The sequence below is a fragment of the Chlamydotis macqueenii genome, chromosome 8 (assembly GCF_036417535.1).
Source record: "Chlamydotis macqueenii isolate bChlMac1 chromosome 8, bChlMac1.mat, whole genome shotgun sequence".
In the NCBI taxonomy this organism is placed as follows: domain Eukaryota; kingdom Metazoa; phylum Chordata; class Aves; order Otidiformes; family Otididae; genus Chlamydotis; species Chlamydotis macqueenii.
In genome coordinates, this window is record NC_141563.1 from 1,661,598 (window position 1) to 1,683,820 (window position 22,223).

The 22,223-nt window shown below is 49.4% G+C and overlaps 1 protein-coding gene across 1 annotated transcript; it reads left to right on the forward strand.

Annotated features, from left to right (window-relative positions):
- Positions 1–19,937: 19,937 nt before the first annotated feature.
- On the forward strand, positions 19,938–21,734 carry LOC147599804 (uncharacterized). The gene is given in 3 exon segments (XM_086753472.1): positions 19,938–21,176; positions 21,178–21,402; positions 21,708–21,734. Coding segments are annotated over 3 exon segments (1,491 nt in total).
- Positions 21,735–22,223: the final 489 nt, after the last annotated feature.

The window sequence follows — 22,223 nt, forward strand, 5'->3', positions numbered from 1 at the left end:
TACCCACCCTGATTCTGAGGGCTGAAGGTGCGGATGGTGAATGGGAGGTAAAGGTCAGCACAGAAGACGTTGCTATCCTTGCTCCTCACACTTTTACTCTTTTACCCTCACTTCCACCTTAATCTCACCTCATAGGATGCGTGGTAAGGCAAAGGCTCATGGAAGGGTTGGTGGGGAAGAGACTGCTGTGGGTCTCTAGTCCAACCTTCAGGCTGCCTGTTGTTTTGTGGAGCTGAAACCTGAAAAGCTCCAAAGGTAGAGATCACAGCAATGCTCCTCCTAGTCCATTTTATTTTTCCTAAGGCTCAGCCTAAAGCTCCCCAGAGGCAGTTTGTGGCTGTTGCCTCTGCCATATCTTGGCCATTACAGAGAGCTTGGCTCTGTCATCTCTCCAGGATCTTGAAAAGGTTCTTCCAGTTTCTACTTCAGCAGGAGAGTGGGAGAGACTCTGCTCACAGCTGGTGCTGTAGCCCTCTAGCTCCAATTTGACAGAGCTCCTTTGGACTCTCTCCCATTTTTCCACTTTTCTTTGGAAATGGGAGGCCCACAGGCCCCTCTGGCATCGTCATGGTGCCCAGGCTCTTCTCCTCCTTTAGCTGCTGCAGGGAGTTGTTCTGCAGCTTTCTGGTTTCTCTTGGCCAAATCCCACTACAGAGAAGAAAAGAGTACTCGAGTAATGGGGCTGCTGGTCAAGGCAGAAAGCACCGCGACAACCATCTGAGACACCAAACAAAGGTACACAGTGAGCAGACAGAGGGCCAGTGAGGAGATGGTGAAAAGGGGTTGGGTTTTTGCATGGGAGGGGATAACGATTGTTAAAGAGTAGGACGCGAAAGAAAACCGGAAAGAAAGGTGAAGCAAAGGAAATGATGAGTGCTGTTTGGGGATACCTGTGAAGAGCTCCGTCATCTGAGCAACTCTGCCTGGAGGACAACAGGCCTTTGTCCTTCTTCTATCTCATGACGTTCCCAACAGGACAGTCCTCCTGCCTGTCAGCATTCCCCTGAATGGTGTCTCTCGGGCACAGTAATGGTTCCTCCCATTTACTGCCATCAACATGGAGAAACTGTGTCCCAAGGATGTGTTTATACTCACACAGTTCCCATCTGCATTTCACATGTAAATAGAGCTGTGAGCAGTGAAGGGTGGAGTAGCTGGGCTTAACCAGACTAGTTTAATTTTGGTACAGGCTCCAAAGGAGGTAACGTCCTGTGCCATAACTGGACCAAGAATATCTCCAGTTCCAGTCTGTTATCAGGAAAAAATACAAAGGAGCAGAGTGACACAGTGAACATGGCTGCCTATCAGCTTGGAACATCGATCACACGATTAACACATGAGCAGCAGTAGCCTTCAGCTGCTTGAAGGGTGATGTCTCAGATTGTAGAGTGTTTCTTGGTAGTGGGAAGAGAAGGAAACCTCCACAAAGTGCAGCCTGGAAGGTTCAGATTGGAGGTGAGGAAAAAGAAATCCAATCAAAGGGTGGCATTGTGGGGCAAGAAGTCACCCAGAGAGTCTGGCTCAGCCCATGGCTTGTGTTTCAACAACAGCCAGTGAGGATGCAGGGACATCGGTGAGGGCAGGAAAATGCCAGGGTGAGAGCTAGGTGGGAAATAAAGATTGGTGTCATCAGGCAACAGGAAAGAGACGCAGGCATGGACAGTGTGACACAGCGCAGCAGGGATGGCCAAGGGCTCTGGCGAGACTGAAAGGCCTAAAGGAACCACGGTCTTTGTCCCCTTGGCTATGGCAGCTGCCCGCACCACTCAGGTCTTCCAGGAGAAACAGGATTTTGGGTTGTGGGCTTTGTTTCTCCTTTGCCTCTACTTGGGTAAGTCCAGAGACGCGGCACAGTATTTCTGCGCTGGGCATTGGTCATTTTCACATCTCCCTGCCCCCAGGAAGAGCCCTGAGCCACGCGTGAGGGACAGGAGCTGCCTTCCAGGGCTGGCGGCTCTGGCCATTTCTGCTTTCTGACAAAACCAAGAGTTTTCTCTGCACTACAGCCCCCTGCACAGGGCCTTTGCCTCCCTGCACTCACAGCCTCCAATGACCTGCTCTAACGAGTCCCTGGGGAGGCTTTGTCAGGAATGGCCCCCAGTGGGGCCCATCAATGCTCCAAGGTACTCTGGGCTTTGCTTCTGACTTTAACTGCTTGAGAAGTTGCTTCAATCTCCTCTCAGTCCCTGGAGTTCACTTAAGGAGCCCCAAAGTCACCATGGGGCTCATTAAAATACAGAAAGTCCTAACGAGCTGTGTCTCTTCCTAGAGTTTCCTCAAGTCTTCAAGATCTGTACAGGTAATGAGAGAGGTTTCACAGGGGAGTTAAGGAGGAAGATTTCAGCGAGCACTTAACAAGAATGCTGCTGGATTTTCAAGTTTATTTCGAATTACTTTTCAGTTTACAAGAGTTGACAGAAGCATTCTCCAAGGGATATCGCTGCCGGGTGTCTCCTCAGGATGGCTGGACAGGTAGAAACAGCAGTCCCTTGCGGTCTGACACTGTATGGACAACCTTGCTCCTCACCTCTCACACCTCCCCATTGCTGTCATTGGCCACCTGGGACTCACATCACTGCTCCTTGCATCACACTTCTCCACTGATCTCCACCGCTGGATGTTACAGCTCCACTGCGCCAGCTCCCTCCTGCTCTCCTTCGAGAACTGCCTGCACACAGGCACAGCAGCAATTTTCCTTTTTACAAAGAGAGCAGGAAAATGTTTCCTAGACAATAAAGCACACTGCACAGCCACACGCCAAGTACAGGCTGCATCCCATGAGATTGCCTTTCTGCAAAGGAGAGCCTTACGAGAAATATTTTAGGCAGGCAGATTGAGAAGAAAACAAAGGTGTTTATAGACAGAATTAAAGAGTTGGCTGAGGAGACAACTGGGCTTCTGAAAGACAGGCCAGCTTTTAACTCCCTGGAGCTCAGAGCAGCAACCAGATGGGTGCGAGGTATCTGAATGAACAAAGAGTCATGGGAGGAGGAAATTGGAGAATAATTGAAGTGGCTTTTGTCCAGACAGCCTGCACCCAAAAACACAATGTAAGAAACAGTCCTTGTACCGGGACGATGTGAAGTGAAACAATGTTGTCATAATTCAGCCCCGATCGGGACCAGACTATGCAGTCTCTCTTTCACCCCCCTCTCCCTCTGAGAAAATAGGGACAGATAATGTAAGAAAAACGGCCCGAGGTTTGAGATAAGAACAGGGAAAAAATCCTTAAATTTACCGTTACGCGCAAAACAGACTCAACTTGGGGAAAACTATTCATTTGTTACTACAAACAGCAGGATAATGGGACAGAGAACAAGATAACCTCCCTCCACCCCTCCCTCTTCCCAAGCATAACATTATCTCTACTACCTTCCCCTCCCGAGCTGCACAGAGGGGAAGAGGGAATGGGGGTTGCGGTCAGTTCATCACGCGTTGTTTTACACTGCTGCTTCATGGTCGGGGGAAGAACCCCTCACATTCCTCCGCTGCTGCACCGTGGGGTCCCACCCGTACGCCACAGTCCTTCGTGAAACTGTTCCGGCACTGGTCATCTCTTCCACGGAGTTCAGTCTCTCCAGAACGGCTGTCCCAGGCTGCCACAGCCGACTTCAGGCATCCACCTTCCCCGATGTGGGGTCCTCCACGGGCTGCAGGGGGATCTCTGCCCCTCCGTGGACCTCCATGGGCTGCAGGGGGAAAACCTGCTCCACCATGGTCATCACCACAGGCTACAGGGGAATCTTGGCCAGGAGCCACATTACTCCTCCCCCTCCTTCTGAACTGACCTTGGCGTATGCAGCCGTTCCTCTCACAAGAAAAGTTCTTCACAACAGGTTGGCAGACGCCTCTCAGAATCTCTTCATATCAACCAGCTCATCTCCTCTCCACGTCTTGCAGCCGGGCTGGACCAAGTTGGGCCCAGTCAACTGCCTGGCAAGAGGCCAGAGGGTGAGGCCTGCAAGGCCCATGAGGTCTGTGACTCCCCCTCTGTGCCCCTGCCCCGGCTCAGCTTCTTCACATCTTCTCTTCTCTTTTTTTTTTTTTTCTGTTTTCTCCTTCTTAAATACGTTATCGCAGAGGCGTTATCAGGGAACATTCTGCTACCAATCGGTTCGGCCTTGGCCAGCAGCAGGTCCAACCTAGGCCCGGCTGAGTCCACTGAACAAAGGGGAGCGACTTCTAGCAGATTCCTACAGAAGCTGCCATCATAGGACCCCCCTCACTAAAAAAAATACAAAACATACGAACAATGAGAGAAAGTAAATACAGCAGATACAGTCAGAGTGGTGGCACTGACATTACAGGGGAGGATCGATATTTCTTTGGAACATCCCTTGTGAGAGGTCATGGGATTGGCAGAGGTCTGTTGTGCGTGAGGAGAAGCAATTGTTGCACACAGGCTACAGGCTGGGGGAAGAGCGGCTGGAAATCTGCCCGGTGGAAAATGACCTGGGGGTCTTGGTCAACAGCTGTCTGAGGATGAGCCGGCAGCGTGCCTGGGTGGCTGAGGTGGCCAATCATGTCCTGGCTTGTATCAGAAACAGCGTGGCCAGCAGGACTGATGAAGTGATTGTCCCCCTGTACTCAGCACTGGTGAGAGTGCATCCCGAATAGTGGGTTCAGTTTTGGGCCCCTCAGGACAAGAAGGACATTGAGTTATCTGGAGCGTGTCCCGAGAAGGGCAACGAAGCTGGTGAGGGGTCTGGAGCACAAGTCTGATGAGGAGCAGCTGAGGGAACTGGGGTTGTTTGGAGAAAAGGAGGCTGGAGGGAAGGAGGCTGAGGGGAGACCTTATTGCTTTCTCCAACTGCCTGAAGGAAGCTGGAGCCAGGTGGGGGTTGGTCTCTTCTCCCCAGGAACAAGTGACAGCAAGAGAGGAAACTGCCCCAGGCTGCACCAGGGCAGGTTTGGATTGGATATTAGGAAAAATCTCTTCACTGAAAGGGTTACCAAGCACTGGAGCAGGCTGCTCAGGGAAGCGTTGAGTCACCATCCCTGGAGGGATCTAAAGACCTTCTGGACACGGCTCAGTGGTGGACTTGGCAGTGCTGGCTTAACGGCTGGGCTCAAGGCTCTTAGGAGTCTTTTCCAACGTAAATGATCCTATGATTCTACTGACTGACGACGTGAAGCACAGGGAGGTGGGGAATGCTCTTGTACCGGGCACAGACACTGAAGCTCTGGCAGCACACGGAGCCGTTACCTGACAGCCGTTCACAAGAAGCATTTCCATCCCACCATGTGCTCTTTGTGTCACGGCCATGGAGCACGCCAGGAGCACAGGCACTACCGGTGCTGGAGCACTGGAGGTGGCTTGGCCAGGGGGAGCCTGGGGACTTGTGGTGCCAGAGGAAGGGTCCTTCTGACCCACAGCTCTGCCATGTTCTCGCAAGAGGTGAAGGAGTGAGGAGGGCCAGGGCAAGCTGGAAGAAGGCAGAGGAGCTCTCCAAAAATCTCAGGGAGAAAATTATTGATGAAGCTTGGAGCTGAACCAAGGACCTTTAGATCTTCAGTGGAATGCTCTCCAGCTCTCCAGCTGAGCTACTTCAGCCTTGCCTCAGCAGCGCTTGTCCCCGTTCCACCCTTACCAGGCCACAGGCTGACGCACATGATAACAGCACCTCAGCCATGTTCCCAGGAAAAATCTGTGCACGGTGCTGGGCAGCGTGGACCTTGCCTCTCCAATTCTTCATGACCAAGTGGGCTCCAGGTGTGGAGCAGGTGCCAGGTGACACTGTGAGTGCCAAAATCTGTGTTTGGCCTCAGTTACAAGGGTGACAGTGGTTAAGGCAAAGGAATTTCCCAACAGCCTCCAAGATGAAGCCCCAGACACTGCCCTGTCCCTAAGAACTGCTCCACCTGAGCCTGCAGTCTCCTGCACAAACCTTGGGCCACCTCGGGCACCTCAGCTGTCACCAGGGCTTTGCATCTAAAGAACTCCCTGCTGCCCTCCATCTCCAGTAAGGAGGAGGGGAGCTGAGAGAAAGAGCTCACAGGCAAATGCCCTTTTGTGCTCAGCTGAACAGGGGCAAGAGGAATCCCAGCTCCTGTGGGTTTGTGGTGTGCATGGAAGGGAGCTGAGTCCTCTTCTAGTGCCAGCACTACAGACCCAGGGTGAGATGCCTGCACTGACTGCGCTGAATCCCTTCCCTCAGCAGAGGTAGAGGAGATCCCTCCCTTTGGGTATTCTGCCTGCTGACAGGACAAGGCCAGGTGATATTTAGAGCTAACTCTGTCTGTGAGCAGGAAAATGGCAGTGCTTGAAAAGATGTGACTCTTCTGTCCCAGCTGAGGAGCAAAACGCCCGTGGTGGCTGCAGGCTGTTTGGCAGCAGGTTCCCCTGCAGCCCCAGGGACAGCTGGAGGGAGCCCCGAGGGGACAGAGAAAGTGCCGCCTTGGGCTGGGCCTCTGCTGCTGAGCTGGGCTGGGCGCCTGGCATGGAGGGAGCTGATGGCAAGCGGGCAGCGCTGCTGAGAGACAGTGGCTGAGAGAACTTAAAGGCAGCTGAGAGCGGGAGGATGCTGAGAGGTCAGTGAGGAGGAATCTTCAGAGCCCTCTATGTGGTAAGTCTCTGGGTGCAGGGCAATTTAGCTGTGGTTCCTGGAGAGATCTCCCAGAGCTTGTGCATCTGACAGTTTATGGGATCTGTCAGGAGGGCTCTCGGTTTCTCAAAGGGAAGTTGGTGCTGCAGAGAAGAGCTTCCCTTCTGCACCATCAGAGGGACAGGGCACGACGGCTGCCTTCTCCCAGGGATGGCTGCAGGGCTGTGCAGGCGGGTGTGCAGGCAGCGGTGCCCAGGGCTGTCCTTCAGAGCAGGGTCCCTGCAGCCCAGGGGTTGTGTGCTGGGGCAGGGACTCTGCCGCCTGCTGGGCTCAGCACTCAGCCTGCCCGGGGAGCTCCCAGTGCTGCTGTGGGGAGAAGCTGTGGGGGGAAGGAGCGACCCACAGGATGGCAGGGACCTTCTGCTGCTGAGAGGGTGCTGTGTGGGTCAGGGCTGCTCAGAGCTTCAACTCACTCTAAGATTGTTTGCAATAGGAGGTTTTAAGGAGAAGACAAAGAGAAGGATTGCTATAAAGATAAGAAACATACCAGAGTCTCTGTTTTCCATTGCCTACTCTTTGGGAATTGGAGGGGATAAATAATAACAGTGTCATAAATGTTGACAAGGCACTCAGACCCCTGAACTCCAACTGACTGATCAGCATGTCTTCCAGGAGTCTCCTAATGCACTTCTAGCCTCTCCTCCGCCTGTGGACAGCGCCAGCATCACCTCTGCTGGAACCATCAGGCTTAGTCTGACCTCTGTTTTTTTCTAACTGCAAACATGCAGATGCTCCCAGTCATTGACCTGAAAACAGGCAGGATTCTGTAGGGCCAAGGTGAGTGTGATGGATTTTGTGAGCGCTGACTGCAGAACGTCATGGGACGCTGAAACATCTCTCAGGATGCGAATCTCCAGGTGAGAGGGATATTATCAGAGAATTAGGGGAAACTTAAATTAGAACTGTGGTAGGGAGAATCCAGAAAACTCTGTATATGATCCCCTCCAATGAAGACCCCTTCCTCTGAGTAATCCTCCCCTTGCCTCCTCTCCCACCCACCAGAGCCTCTGTCCCCAGGGCTGGGGGGTCCCAGACATGAACCCCCTCCTGTGAGGCCGGAGCTCGAGCAGAGCCGTGGTGCGGCTCTCCAGCCACGTGTCCATGTCCCTCTGCAGAGCACAGGGGCTGAGAGCAGCTGCCCAGCGATGGTGGTGTCTGGGAGGGGGCACGCACAGCTGGGGGAGGGGCACGCTGTCCTGAGTGTATCTCCTCTTGGCTCTCTGAGCCAGATCCTTAATATATGTTTTCTTGTTTTCCACTTGTCTGTGTGTTTGTCTTATTTGTGCTCTCACACCCTCTGCCGCTGGGAGGTTCAGCTTCCATCCCCAGCTCTCAGAGTCACACACGGATCTTGTGTGCCCTCTCGTGCAGGTGCGCCCATGGGAACAAGTGTCCCAGCCTTCCTCTAATCCGTCAGGCTGTGGGCAAGGCAGCCTTTGGGACTGGAGAATAATCTGGTTCTCCCTTAGTCAGAGGCCATCATCAGACAACTTGGCTATCCCCTCAGGGTGTCCTTCCAAGCTGTGAGCTGCCCTCTGTGATGAAGACCTGTCCCATAGCAGCTTTCTCTTCTCAGAAAGATCCAGGGAAAAGTGCAGAGCTGTTACAACTGAGAAAATGCTGGTTTGTTGGTAAAAGAAGCCACCTGAGTCGTTGGCTAGAAATGGAGTGCTGAGACCTTGAGAGAGGGTGAGACCTTGAGTGGTCTGTGGTGGATCCCTCTGCCCTCAGCAGTGTCTGCTTGCTTCTCTGCGTAACACGAGAGTTTGATCACTCTTTGGCTCTGAACGGTGCAAGAACGAGGCACCTGGGTACAGGTCGGAGGCACAGACCAGCTCCCCTCCCTCTGCACTAAGCCACAGGCAATCCTCTGGCCTCACAGGACTGGCTCTGTTCTCCCTGAGCGCAGCAGAAATGCTGAGGGTGTCTGACACCCAAGAACACTCCGCATGGGATGTGGAGAGGAGCTGTAAAAAACACCAAGGCTGCCAAACCGCCTTCTGCCTTTTCAATACCTTAGCAGTGGGAGAACAGATGCTGACGAGCCCTTCGACATTAGGAGTAGTTTCATCTGAACAAGACTGAGCACCAGCAGTGGCCCCTGTCTCACCTTTTCCATGAACCAACTACTGCAAAGCAGAACTGACTCCTCAAAAGCCATTGGGCAGGGACACTGCTCCTCATGGCATGCTCTGCTGGTGCAAGCCAGAGCTGCAGCCATGGAGCTGAAGGAAGATCTCCTAGTTGGCCGGGGGTTGGTCAGAAATTACTTTGATTTTCCCTGAAGAAATCTCCCCTCACTTGTCACTGCCTTTTCCATTTTGTACAGTGCTCCAGGCCCAAAGGGACAGATGTCCAACACCAGCGCTGTAAACGAGTTCCTCCTCCTGGCCTTCGCAGACACGCGGGAGCTGCAGCTCTTGCACTTCTGGGTCTTCCTGGCCATCTACCTGGCTACCCTCCTGGCCAACGGCCTCATCGTCACTGCCATAGCCTGTGACCACCGCCTCCACACCCCCATGTACTTCTTCCTCCTCAGCCTCTCCCTCCTTGACCTGGGATCCATTTCTACTACTGTCCCCAAAGCCATGGCCAATTCCCTCTGGGACACCAGGGCCATCTCCTACTCAGGATGTGCTGCTCAGGTCTTTCTGCTTTTCTTCTTGCTTGGAGCAGAGTGTGCTCTTCTCACCGTCATGGCCTACGACCGCTACGTTGCCATCTGCAAACCCCTGCACTACGGGACCCTCCTGGGCAGCAGAGCCTGTGTCCACATGGCAGCAGCTGCCTGGGGCAGTGGGTTTCTCAGTGCTGTCCTGCACACGGCCAGTACATTTTCACTGCCACTCTGCCAGGGCAATGCTGTGGATCAGTTCTTCTGTGAAGTCCCCCAGATCCTCAAGCTCTCCTGGTCACACTCTTATCGCATTGAACTTGGGCTTCTAGATTTTCTCATTTTTTTAGTATTTCTGTGTTTTGTGTTCATTGTTGTGTCCTATGTGCAGATCTTCAGGGCCGTGCTGAGGATCCCCTCTGAGCAGGGACAGCACAAAGCCTTTTCCACGTGCCTCCCTCACCTGGCCGTGGTCTCCCTGTTTATCAGCACTGGCATGATTGCCTACCTGAAGACTCCCTCCATCTCCTCCCCATCTCTGGATCTGGTGGTGGCAGTTGTATACGCATTGGTACCTCCAGCAGTGAACCCCCTCATCTACAGCATGAGGAACAGGGAAATCAAGGATGCCCTGAAGAACCTGATTCCACAAGTAGTATTTCAGCAGCAATAAGCTGCCCATCTCACCTCACAAGATTTCTCCAGTTTATTTCAGACAACTGTTATCCTTTGGGCATCGTACTGGTTATAACCATGTTGGTTCTGAAATGTTTGCTTTCATCCTGTTTCTCAAGAAGATGATCCCAGTCTGTCTGGCCCAAAGATCTTCTGTGACTGGGTCTATCACTAAGCTAACACTGGCCTTCTTTGTGGCATGTCTGTATGAAAAAAGGATTTCCTCAGTGCAGCTTGTGAAACTTGAGCTGTTCTTTCAAAACAGGACTACTGTCTATGCTCAGGGAATTGCAGGCTAACAGGCCCGGGTGCTGTCCTTGGGTGCTGCATTGGCTTAGGGGGACAAGGACACAGGTTCGTGTGTAAGACAATGCCGACTGGACTGATCCTTCACGTTACTGGGTGCTCAATGCCACTGGAGATCCTGAACAAGGATCTAAAGGCATCTGCTTGAGGCTCTGCCACATAGGACAGGGGGTCAGAGATGCCCGACCTTCTGAGAGGGGATCTGAAGCCACCAGGAGAGCATAGGGCATCTCTGGGTCACTGGGTGCCTTGGGGTGGAATGTGAATGGAGGTGTAGCAAACTTCCACAAAAAGTGGGACTGACGTGCGGAAAACGGACTCCACAACTTGTAAGATTGTAAAGTAGGCATGTTTATTCAGCGCTGGACAGCACAGCGGGGTAGTCCCGCCAAAACCGTGCACGCCTGACACGGCAACTCACTTTGAATGTATACATCCAGGTGTTACATATACATGAAGTTCCGTAATTCACCTATACATATGCATGACCTATCCCCGCTTCGTATTAAAATTAGTCCCAAGGGGTCATTTTCATAAACTCCCCCCACCTGCGCTTGCGCAGTGCCTCCTGGTGGTGGTCATCGGGGGTCGTGAGGATGAAGATGAGCTGCTCCTCTTCGTCACCGCTAGTAACCCTTTGTTTTCGCACAGACTTGGTTATGCTTTGGTTCTTGTGCAACCTGCAGGGTCGGTTCTGTTTGGTTCATACAGAAGGCCCCTCAGCTCTTATCAAGAACTGTCATTGGGAGGGATACAAGACTTCTCGCTTTAGATATTCTACACAATGGCTGGTTAGTAAAGCATAGAGCACCATTTGTCTTAGTATGCGCAGCTGCAATTGATTAATGCTATACCTACTTAGGAGTTTTCTTTTAACCCCTTCTCCCAGTCCCACCTTTTCTAGGAAATTAGTAAATTCTTTTACTACATTTTAATATGACGTCTCCCTTCCTAGCACTTTCTCGAAATATTTGTCGGACTCAAGCCTTTGTCGGAATTGGTTTTTCTTCCAGTTACTGTAGGAATTTCCTGTGCTCTGAAAACACCACAAGCTGCATCGAATTGGTTTAGGGGTCCCTGAATGTCAGAAGTCCAGAGTTTTCGTGGTGCCTTTTTTACCCTAGTGTCGTCTATCCAGGCATTCTGCTCTCTCATCTTGATTGCTGTAAAGGAGGTGAGGAGTACCTGGTACGGTCCTTCCCACTGTGGTTCCAGGGTTTTTCTGCAAGAGACTTCACATATACATAATCTCCAGGTTGTATATCATGAACAGGTTCATCTAGACCTCTTCCCTGGGTACTAATTACATGCTTTCTAATTTTATTGAGTTGTTTGCTCAATGCCACCATGTAGGAAGTCATAATTTCGTCCCCAATTTGCAGATATCCCTTTTTGTATTTGTTCTGGTTTTGTTAGTGAGGGGGGGCCTAAGGTGGTAGCTTCTGTAGGAAACTGCTGGAAGTTGCTCCCCTTTGTTTAGTGGACTTGGCCAGGCCTAGGGCGGACCCACTGCTGGCCAAGGCCGAGCCAATTGGTGGCAGAATGTCCCGTGATAACGCCTCTGAGATAACGTATTTAAGAAGGGGAAAACAGAAAAAAAAAAAAAGAGAAGATGTGAAGCAGCTGAGCTGGGGGCAGAGAGGGGGAGGCGCAAGCCTCATGGGCCTTGCAGGCCTCACCTCTGGCCTCCCACCGGGCAGCCGACTGGGCCCAACTCAGCCTGGCCTGGCTGCAAGAAGTGGAGAGGAGATGAGAAGTGAATAAGATGTAAAAAGGATCCTGAGAGGCGTCTGCCAGCCTGTTGTGAGGAACGGCTGCAGACGCCAAGGTCAGTGAAGAAGGAGGGGGAGGAGTAATGCGGCTCCTGGCCAAGATTCCCCTGCAGCCCATGGTGAAGACCATGGTGGAGCAGGTTGTCCCCCTGCAGCCCATGGAGGTCCACGGAGGGGCAGAGATCCACCTGCAGCCCGTGGAGGACCCCACGCTGGAGCAGGTGGAGGCCTGAAGGAGGCTGTGGCCAGTGGAGGGCACGCTGGGACAGCTGTTCTGGAGGGACTGCACCCCGTGGAAGAGATGACCCACGCCGGAGCAGTTTCACGAAGGACTGTGGCCCGTGGGAGGGACCCCAGGCTGGAGCAGAGGAGGAATGCGAGGAGTTCTTCCCCTGACTATGAAGTAGCAGCATAAAACAACGTGTGATGAACTGACCGCGACCCCCATTCCCTCAACCCTCCCTCCCCATGCCACTCGGGAGGGGAAGGTAGTAGAGATAATGTTAGGCCCGGGAAGAGGGAGGGGTGGGGGGAGGTTATCTTGTTCCCTGTCTCATTCTCCTGCTAATTTTAGAAATAAATTAATAGTTTTCCCCAAGTCAAGTCTGTTTTGCCCGTGACGGTAACTTTAAGGCTTTCTCCCCGTCCTTATCTCAAACCTTGAGCCGTTTTTCTTATATCATCTCCTCCTATTCTCTTGGAGGGTGGGGGGAGCGAGAGAGAGACTGCGTAGTCTGGTCCCGATCGGGGCTGAACTACGACAGTATTCCATAGGGTCGTCCATACAAAATTTCAAAGGGGCTCAGTCCTTCCTTCGCCCTTGGTCTCGTTTCTATACGCAAAAGTGCTAAAGGGAGAGACTGAGGCCATGTCAGGTTCGCTTCTTGTCCCAGTTTCACAATTTGCTGTTTGATTAAGTGGTTCATTTTCTCGTCTTGGCCACTCGACTGACGGTGGTATGGGGTATGAAGTTGCCAATCTATTCCCAAATGGTGGCTAATTTGTTGTACTATTTTTGAGACAAAATGTGGTCCTCTGTCAGAGGATATGGTTGCCGGAACCCCAAAGCGTGGTATTATCTCTTGTATCAGTACTTTAGTTACCTCCCGGGCTTTAGCTGTTCTGGTCGGAAATGCTTCTGGCCAACCTGAAAAGGTAGCAGTTAATACCAGCAAATAGCCATACCCCCCCTTTTCTTGGAAGTTCTGTAAAATCAACCTGCCATTGTTGTCCAGGCCCATTGTCTTTCCCAATTTGGCCCATTTCTGGTTTGGGAGTATTTTTAGGATTAGTCTGGAGGCAAAGGTCACACTGTTGAGTCACCTGTCTCACCGTGGTATATGAGTTTCTGGCTACAATTTCTCTTATTAAATGTTTATACAGAGCCTCTGTTCCCCAATGCCTTTTTCTATGTTCCTCCCATATCAAGTGCCACAGTAAACAGGAGGGAATAATTAGTCTTCCCTGTGGGGTATACGCCCACCCTTCCTCATTATATGACCCTTCTAAGTCTGTAATAAGTTTCCGATCTTCCTTGGTATATTCTGGCTTACCTTCTAGAGAGATTTGCCTATCAGGAATTAGAGCCCCTTCTATTTTCACCTTTGTTTTGGCCACTTGTTTTGCCTCTCTGTCCGCCAGCTCATTCCCTTTCTCCAAATCGGAGCTCACTCTCTGGTGTGCCTTAATATGCATAATTGCCACTTTCTCAGGGAGCTGGACAGTTTCTAGTAGCTTCAGCATCTCTTCTGCATATTTGATGTTTTTCCCTTGAGAGGTCAATAGTCCTCTCTCTTTCCAAATTGTCCCATGTGCGTGCACAACTCCGAAGGCATATTTCGAGTCCGTATAAATGTTCACAACCTTGCCCTGGGCCAATTCTAAGGCTTGGGTTAGGGCAATTATTTCTGCCTTCTGTGCGGAGGTGTTCATGGGCAAAGGCCCTGATTCGATTACCTCTTGACTGGTGGTGATGGCGTACCCGCATGTCGATTGCCATTTGAGACATAGCTGCTTCCGTCTGGTAACCGGTTTTCCCTGTTATCCATGGGCCTGTCCCTCAGGTCTGGGCGGCTTGCATATGTTGCTTCGATGGTTTCCCAACAGTCATGGTGCACTGGTTCTCCTGTGTTCACGTTGAGAAAAGAAGCTGGGTTGACAATGTTAGTGACCACAATTTCCGCATCATCTTGTTCTACCAATACAGCTTGATATCGCAGGAATCTTTGTGGAGAGAGCCAGTGCCCACCCTTTGCTTCCCGTACTGCTGATACTGCATGGGACACCAAAACAGTCATTTTCTGGCCCAGAGTACTCTTTCGGGCTTCCTGTATGTTTAATATCACAGCTGCAACTGCCCGTAGGCATCCAGGCCAACCCTTTGCAGTGGTGTCTAACTGCTTAGAGAGGTAGGCAACTGCCCGTCGATATGGACCCCGATCTTGTGCTAATATTCCCAGGGCAATGCCCTGCTTCTCACGAGAGAAAAGACGAAACGGCTTACTCACATCCTAAGGCCGGGGCCGACATCAAAGCCTTCTTCAGTAACTCAAAGGCTCGTTCAGTCTCCTTGTTCCACTCAAGGTGCTTCTGCTCGGTGGCTGTCAGTGCATACAGTGGTTTAACAAGCAGTCCATAATTATAAATCCACAATTGGCACCACCCCGTCATTCCCAGAAAAGTCCGCAACTCCTTTACTGTCTGGGGTTTCTGAGTTTGGCATATCGCCTCTTTGCGGGCCTGTCCCAAAGTTCTTTGTCCCGCACTAATTTCGTAACCCAAATAATTCACTTTGCGCTGCATTACCTGGGCCTTTTTCTTGGACACCCGGTATCCTTGGAGTCCTAAGAAATTCAACAGACTCACCGTCCATGCCATACAGTCTTCCTCTGTGTTGGTAGCGATCAGGATGTCATCCACATACTGCAACAATTTTCCTTTCTCAGACGGGGCTTCCCAGGATTCCAGGTCTTTTGCAAGCTGATTGCCAAAATGGTAGGACTATTCTTAAATCCTTGCGGCAACACCGTCCAAGTGAGCTGGGTCTTTCAACCACTTTTAGGATTTTCCCATTCGAAAGCAAACAATTTTTGACTGGCTTCATGGAGAGGGAGGCAAAAGAAAGCATCCTTCAAATCTAAAACAGTAAACCAACTTATTTCAGGTGTCAACACAGTCAGCAGGGTATACGGATTTGCCACTACTGGATAGAGGTCTTCAGTTATCTTATTCACTGCCCGTAAGTCTTGGACCACCCGATATGACCCATCGGGTTTCCGAACAGGTAATATAGGGGTATTGAATTCTGACTCACACTCCTTTAATAGTCCTAACTGTAGAAATTTTTCTATCACCGGCTGGATTCCTTCTCTGTCTTCCTTCTTTAGGGGATATTGTTTAATTCTTACCGGTCTTTGGCCTTCCTTAATTTTAACTTCGACAGGTGGAGCACTTTTCGCTCTTCCAGGTACGTCGGTAGCCCATACCCCCGGGTACACCTGGTTTAGGATTTCCTCATTAATTTTTCCTTCTGAGGGGAGACTTAATAACTGAACATATTGCTGATCTTTTACCTCCAGAGTAATTTCTCCTTTTTCAAATGTGATTTTTGCTCCCAATTGTTCCAACAGATCTCTTCCCAAAAGTGCTTTTGGGGAGTTGGGCATATATAAGAATTTGTGAATGCCCCATTGTTTTCCCAATTTGTATTTTAGAGGCTTACAAAAATATGCCTTTTCACTTTGGCCAGTCGCCCCTTTTACCATAACATAATCGTTTCCCAGAGGCATCAAGGCTTGATTCAAAACCGAGTATGTTGCCCCTGTATCTACTAAGAATTCTACTTCTTGTTTTTCCCCTAGCTTAATTACAACCAGTGGATCCGCTAGGGTAGATCCCCCACGTTCCCGTCAGTCTTCCCCTACGTGGGCTATTGTTCTTCCTGTGTGAGCCCTTTGGCCTTTTTCCTTATTCCTTGGGCATTCCTTCTTCCAGTGACCGAACTTCTTACAGAGAGCACACTGATTTTTACCCACCTGGGGCAGGTCCCGTTTAGTCCCTCTTTCCCCTTCTTCCCGGATGACGGCTATCAGCTTCTTTTGCCCTCGCCTATATTCTTCCTCTCTCTTACTAAACACTCTCCATGCTTCATCCAGCAGCACTTCTAAATTCCTGCTTTCTGAAGTTTGCGCCTTAAATCTCCTGTGGATTGACCCAAGAATAGGGAGACTAGTTGTTGTACTCCTACCTCTGACCCAGGATCCAGCGGTGTGTTGTGGCGCATCGCGTCCCTCAGTCGATCCAGGAATTCGGATGGGGACTCGGAAGGACTTTGCTTAACTGCATATAAAGCTGACCAATTTATAGTTTTGGGGATTGCCTTCTCCATTCCCTTTGAAATCCATTCCTGATACTCCTGCACCCCACTTTGGATCTCGGAGGGGGAAATGTTCCTTAACATCCCCTCCTGTGACTTTATAATAGTCTTCGGCCAGATTCCCTGCTGTCCTTAAAACTAACTGCTTCTCTGTCTCAGTCAGATATTCCAATAATAATTGTATATCATTTCAATCAGGATTGTGTTGTCTTAATAAATTGGAAATGTTTAGTTACACTTAGCGGGTCACTTCTATAATCTTTTGCAATCTTTTCCATTCCCCTAGGTCAGCAGTAGAAAAGGGTACTTTAATTAACATCGTCCCACCATCCGGCCCCACCGCCTCCCGGAGAGGTGCTTGCAAAACTGTTGGAGCAGATTTCTTCCTAGTACGGGAAGATACGGGGCTGTCCGGGGGAGTTCTGTCCGAGTCCACATCCCGTTCCTCTGGTCGAGCGGGAGGCTTAAACAAATCAGTTAAATCTTGTTCTGATGTCTGGTGAATTTTATCTGTCTTAGTACATCTTTGTCCAATGCTATTTGCAGAACAACACCGCCTCAGTTTACCTCTGAGCTCCTTGTTGTTTTCTCGCTCAAGCGCGAGTACCATAGGGTCCTGTGGGGGTACCATTCCACAGCCCCTTTGCCACTCCGGGTGGTTTCGGAGGGTGAAAAACATATCCGCATACGAAACCTCATCCCATTTCCCTTCTCTTCTTAAAAACAGCATCAGTTGTTAAAGGGTGTTATAATCTATTGACCCATTAAGCGGCCACTTAGCCTCGCCTTCTAGCTTATACAACGGCCACCATTGATCGCAATATTTGATAACGGTCTTCTTACTTTCCGTACCTCCAGTCCGAACAATATCTTTCCAGTGAGCAAGTACACAACCTAGAGGACTTTTCTTTAATATTCCTCCACTCTGACCCCCTCCCATATTTATTGATTTATTCTCTGATCCTGTCTTTGCTCCGTGTCCAGCAGCTCAGTTGCTGTACCACCCCTTCCCCAGAGTCTGACGGGGGCTGCCACTTCCTCTTTTTCCTCAGTCTTCCAGCGTACACATACACAGCCCTCTCTTTACTCACCTAGGACACTCAAAATTCCAGCCAAACACTACCCACAACTTTTTCACTACAACACTTACACTCTGAACAAATATAGGTTTACAAGAGTTATCGTGGTGTAAAGGACACCATTCAGGACCATCGGGGTCTCACTACAAGGGAACAAAGGAATCTACAATGACAAAACACAATAAACTACTACCGCGGTTACAAACACACCCTTTGGATCCAATTCAATCTTCGCACACAAACAATACAACTCACACAGAAAATCATCTCTCACACTTCTATGTAAGCTCTTTTTGTGCCGACATACAAAGGTGCTCACAGTGTCCACACTCTCACGGACATCCACACACTCTAGTGGTCACACAATCATACAAGAAACTTCGGAAAGAGGAAAGTCCCCTTGGTTTCTAGCCCACCTCAGAAGAATCTGGGCGGCTAGGGGCAGCTGGACAGACCTCATGCCACACACACAGTCACAGCTTTGCTCAGATTCCTGGGATTCACTCACGCTTTCACAACACAGGCTTTACACCATAAAAGGTCCCACACACGCAAAATCCTTCACACAAACGCCATGGTTCAACAAGTCCAAATCAGTAGCCAATACCCAATATTCTATTACAATAACCAAAAATCAATACCTAAAGAGATTTAACATAGCATCGCTCCAGTTGTCAACCTTCTAGCAGCTGCAAGTATCTTTTAAAATTACAAGAGGCCCGCTTACCCTTCTCCTGCTTCTCATATACCGGTCATCAGCAGGTCCATCCTGGCTCCCAAAAATGGGATGCAGCGGTTACCTCGGGTTTGCTCGATCTGCTCCCAAGATCGCTAGCGGCCACCCTTTGGTCAGCAAAACCCCCCTTCATATGGTACCTTTCCCCCTAGGGACTACACTGTGCACCGGACATCTCCGTGCATCTCATCAGCAGCCCTTTTTGAAAACATACTGTTTGGTCCGCGGCTTCAGGAGGTTGTTGTCTGCTCCCATGGTGAGCGGCTGGCAGCGAAGGCTTCCTCCGAGGAAAGTGCTCGGGGCGTGCCTAGGAGCATCCGCTCCGCGGCTGCTCCCGTAGCCAAGCAGAGAGCCTCCTGGCTGGCTCGCCAAACTGACGTGCGGAAAACAGACTCCACAACCTGTAAGATTGTAAAGTAGGTATGTTTATTCGGTGCCAGGCAGCACCGGGGGTAGTCCCGCCAAAATTGTGCGCGCCTGACGCGGCAACTCACTTTGAATGTATACATCCAGGTGTTACATATACATGAAGTTCCGTAATTCACCTATACATATGCATGACCTATCCCCGCTTCGTATTAAAATTAGTCCCAAGGGGTCATTTTCATAAACTCCCCCCACCTGCGCTTGCGCAGTGCCTCCTGGTGGTGGTCGTCGGGGGTCGTGGGGATGAAGATGAGCTGCTCCTCTTCGTCACCGCTAGTAACCCTTTGTTTTCGCACAGACTCAGTTATGCTTTGGTTCTTGTCCAACCCTCAGGGTCTGTTTTAGCTGGTTCTTAAAGGAGGCCCCTTAGTTCTTATCAGGAACTGTCCGTGTGAGGAGGTGCAGGCCTTCTCGCTTCAGATAAGGAGTTCAAAGCACAAAGCAAGGCCCCTCGGTTCTTATCAGGAACTGTCTTGTGAGGAATGCAAGACTTCCCCCCCTCGGATAGTTTTTACAATAGCTAGTTAGTAAAGCATAAAGCATAAAGCATAAAGCATCATATGTATTAGTATGCGCAGCAATAATCAATAAATGCCATGTCTATTAAAGTTTCATTAACCCCTTCTCTCACATATGCGTGGGTAGCCTCTGATGCCCTGGGAAAGGAACATCGGATAAACACCCGTTGGATAGTTCCGTCATTTTAACTGTGCCTCAAGGAGGCAAGCTCTGTTATTTTATCTTGCAGAAGAACTCCGAGGGACAACAGAGAGTGGGAAAAGCTGCACATGGATGATAATTTGGAAGCATAAATTCTAAAAATGACCAATTTTTTAATTGGACTTGTGATTGGGCTTACAATATTTTTCTGCATCTTACCACTAACCTGTAATCAAAAGAACACCGAATGGCCATGGTCTCACGCCTACCTTAGGTTTACAGGAAGCATGGGACCACCTTTTAAACGGGTGGACTTAAACTTGGCCACTGTGATTAAGCATGAAATGGAAATGTACTCAGAGCACGAGTGGGGCTGGGACAGAGACAGCAGGGCTCCCCTCTTGATGGGAACAATTGGAGAAAAAATTCAAATAGGTTGCCGAATGGTCAATGGATCTATCCATGAAAAAGCAACCCAAATTATTGTAAGAAGAACTAATGAATCTGTACTCACAAAGAGTCTCTGTGCCCTTGAAAAGGAAAAATTGGAATGCTGGAGTAATTTTACACTAACCCAACCTGTCTTTGTAATCTGTCTCTGGAATAACCAGAAAGGTGACGTGGCACTGACATTCAAATTTAAAATGGCCATTATTGAGCCAACAACAACTACTACTCCCAGCCCCAACATGACAAGATACACAGCACCTCTTACCACTGAACCAGTTATTGTACTGAACCCGAAAATTTTTGAGATTGGACCATATGTAATTAGAAATATGGGCCAGCAACAGATGTTATTCAATCCATCATGGTCCCTCAAACAAGTTGAATTGTCAATGCAAAATAATGCTTCAGAAATTCAGCCAGCTTGCTCAACTTTCCTAAAAACCTCTTACGAGGGATGGACAACCTGGCTGCAAAAACGGACCCCTTCCGAGAAACGAATAAAGACAGACCTAACTGGTGTTCTGGGAACAGGATTGGGAGTTCTAAATAGTATTGATTCAGAGGTATTGATGAACAAATTGGCTACCACAACTAGTGACCTGACTAAATTGCAACGTCCTTTACGATCTTCCCTATTGGCTTTGGGAACTAATCAATGGATGTTATCAAATATATTACCAAAATGGGAGAAGGTGAATGAAAAAGACCATGAATTGGTTATAGATGCACTCGGTGTGGTCCAAAACAACCTCTCCCTGGCTCTCAGTTGTATCCAAGCTCAACTGTGGATGCAATCAGTAGCCGCATCAATTATAAGAGAAGGTGAAGAAGGCACTTTCCCCACTGAAATTCGGAAAATAGTTTGGGACAGTGCCACTGACTTTGAAAGGAAATTCCAGTCCTGGTGGTATCTGGTTAATTTTACCTATAACCCCATCGACAACGTGGCCACAGCTTTTGTGTTAACCATACACAATGCTTCGGTAGATACAATATACCCAATCATTGCGCTAGGACTGAACCACAACAGAACTGTACTCTATCCTCTGGAGCATAGAGTATGGGCCTGGAAAAACGGAGATAAATGGCAAAGTATTGATGTTGATGCATGTATTGTGCGGGAACAACAAGGATTCATTTGTGAAAGCAATACCATCAGAGCCCAAGACATTTGTCTTGACACTGAACAAAACATTTGCCATTTCGAGATTCGTCCTGACGAAAACCCTGAGACAATACTTGTATATATTGGCAAAGGTTGTGCATGCTTACGGACTGTTTGCGATTCCATAGCTGTAAGTGATGCAGTTGTAGATACTAGGAACCACTCAAATTTTTGTGTTTGTAATTTTACTAAAATCACTGGATGTGACTTTTCTTACTTAGCACGGGTGACCTCTCACAAACTCTTGCAATCTAATTACACACTGATTCATGAACTGCTACCTGCACCAATTGGAATGAATCTCACTTTGGTAAAAAAAATTATTACAACACCAGGATTTGATCAAGATCCTGGGAAAGATCAGGGAAAACGGACAGAAAACCTTAGTAACAGTTCATCATGATGTGGATGAAATCCACCGTGTTTTGGAAAGGGTAGAAAAAGATTCAGAACATAGATGGTGGGACACAGTTTTTGGGTGGTCACCTACTGCAACAGGCATGTTGAACAAATTGTGTCACCCCATTATTGTTCTCTTAGTACTAGTCTTAATAAGTTTTGTTTTGTCAGCAATACTGTATGTCAGAATTTGGAAAATGATGAATCAGTTGACACATTTGACTTCTGTACTTAAAGCACACAGTCTGCTAAATGTTCCAACCTACATAGATATTCCAAAATCTGCTAGTGCAAGGCAGATTGCCTAGAGAAAAACATGATATAGAATTAGAAGATTTTTAGTGTATGTTAGAGAAACAGCTTAACTTTTTGCAAATTGTATGGTAATTATGCTGCTGTTACTTTTCTCTTTCTCTTTCTCTCTTCTTTCCTGTCTCCCTTTGAGGGTTATGCTACCACCATGCGGTCCTGACAACGATGTTGAGCCATGGGGTGGTGTAAGGGTCGGTCAGAAAACCAGTATTGTCTCAACCTTGTCATCGAGGACTTCCAGGTGGACTAGGGACTTGATCTGGCCTAAAAGTTAGGCTCACAACTTGACATGAGTTGCTGTGAGCAGCCTGCCTGAGATGCAGTTGTGTTTTTTTTTTCCTCCTGGGAACAGAACGGAACTGTTAAGGACAAGGCCGACTCTGGCCTAACAACAAAATATACAACATGCTTGAAACGGCGGACAGAGTGGCGCAGAGGTGCCACGGCTCATCCCTGTTGTCAAAACTGGCAGAGATAACTGTGCAGCTGCTATCGAGGAGGATGAATCACAACTGCTGTCTCAAAAACAACAGTGAGAAAGTGCCCTTTAACGGAACTTTGCTAATTATAATGTACAAAAAACACACTTCTATCCTAAGGGCCGAGAGCAGGCGGAGATCCCCAACGTAAGGAGGAGCAACATTTGCCA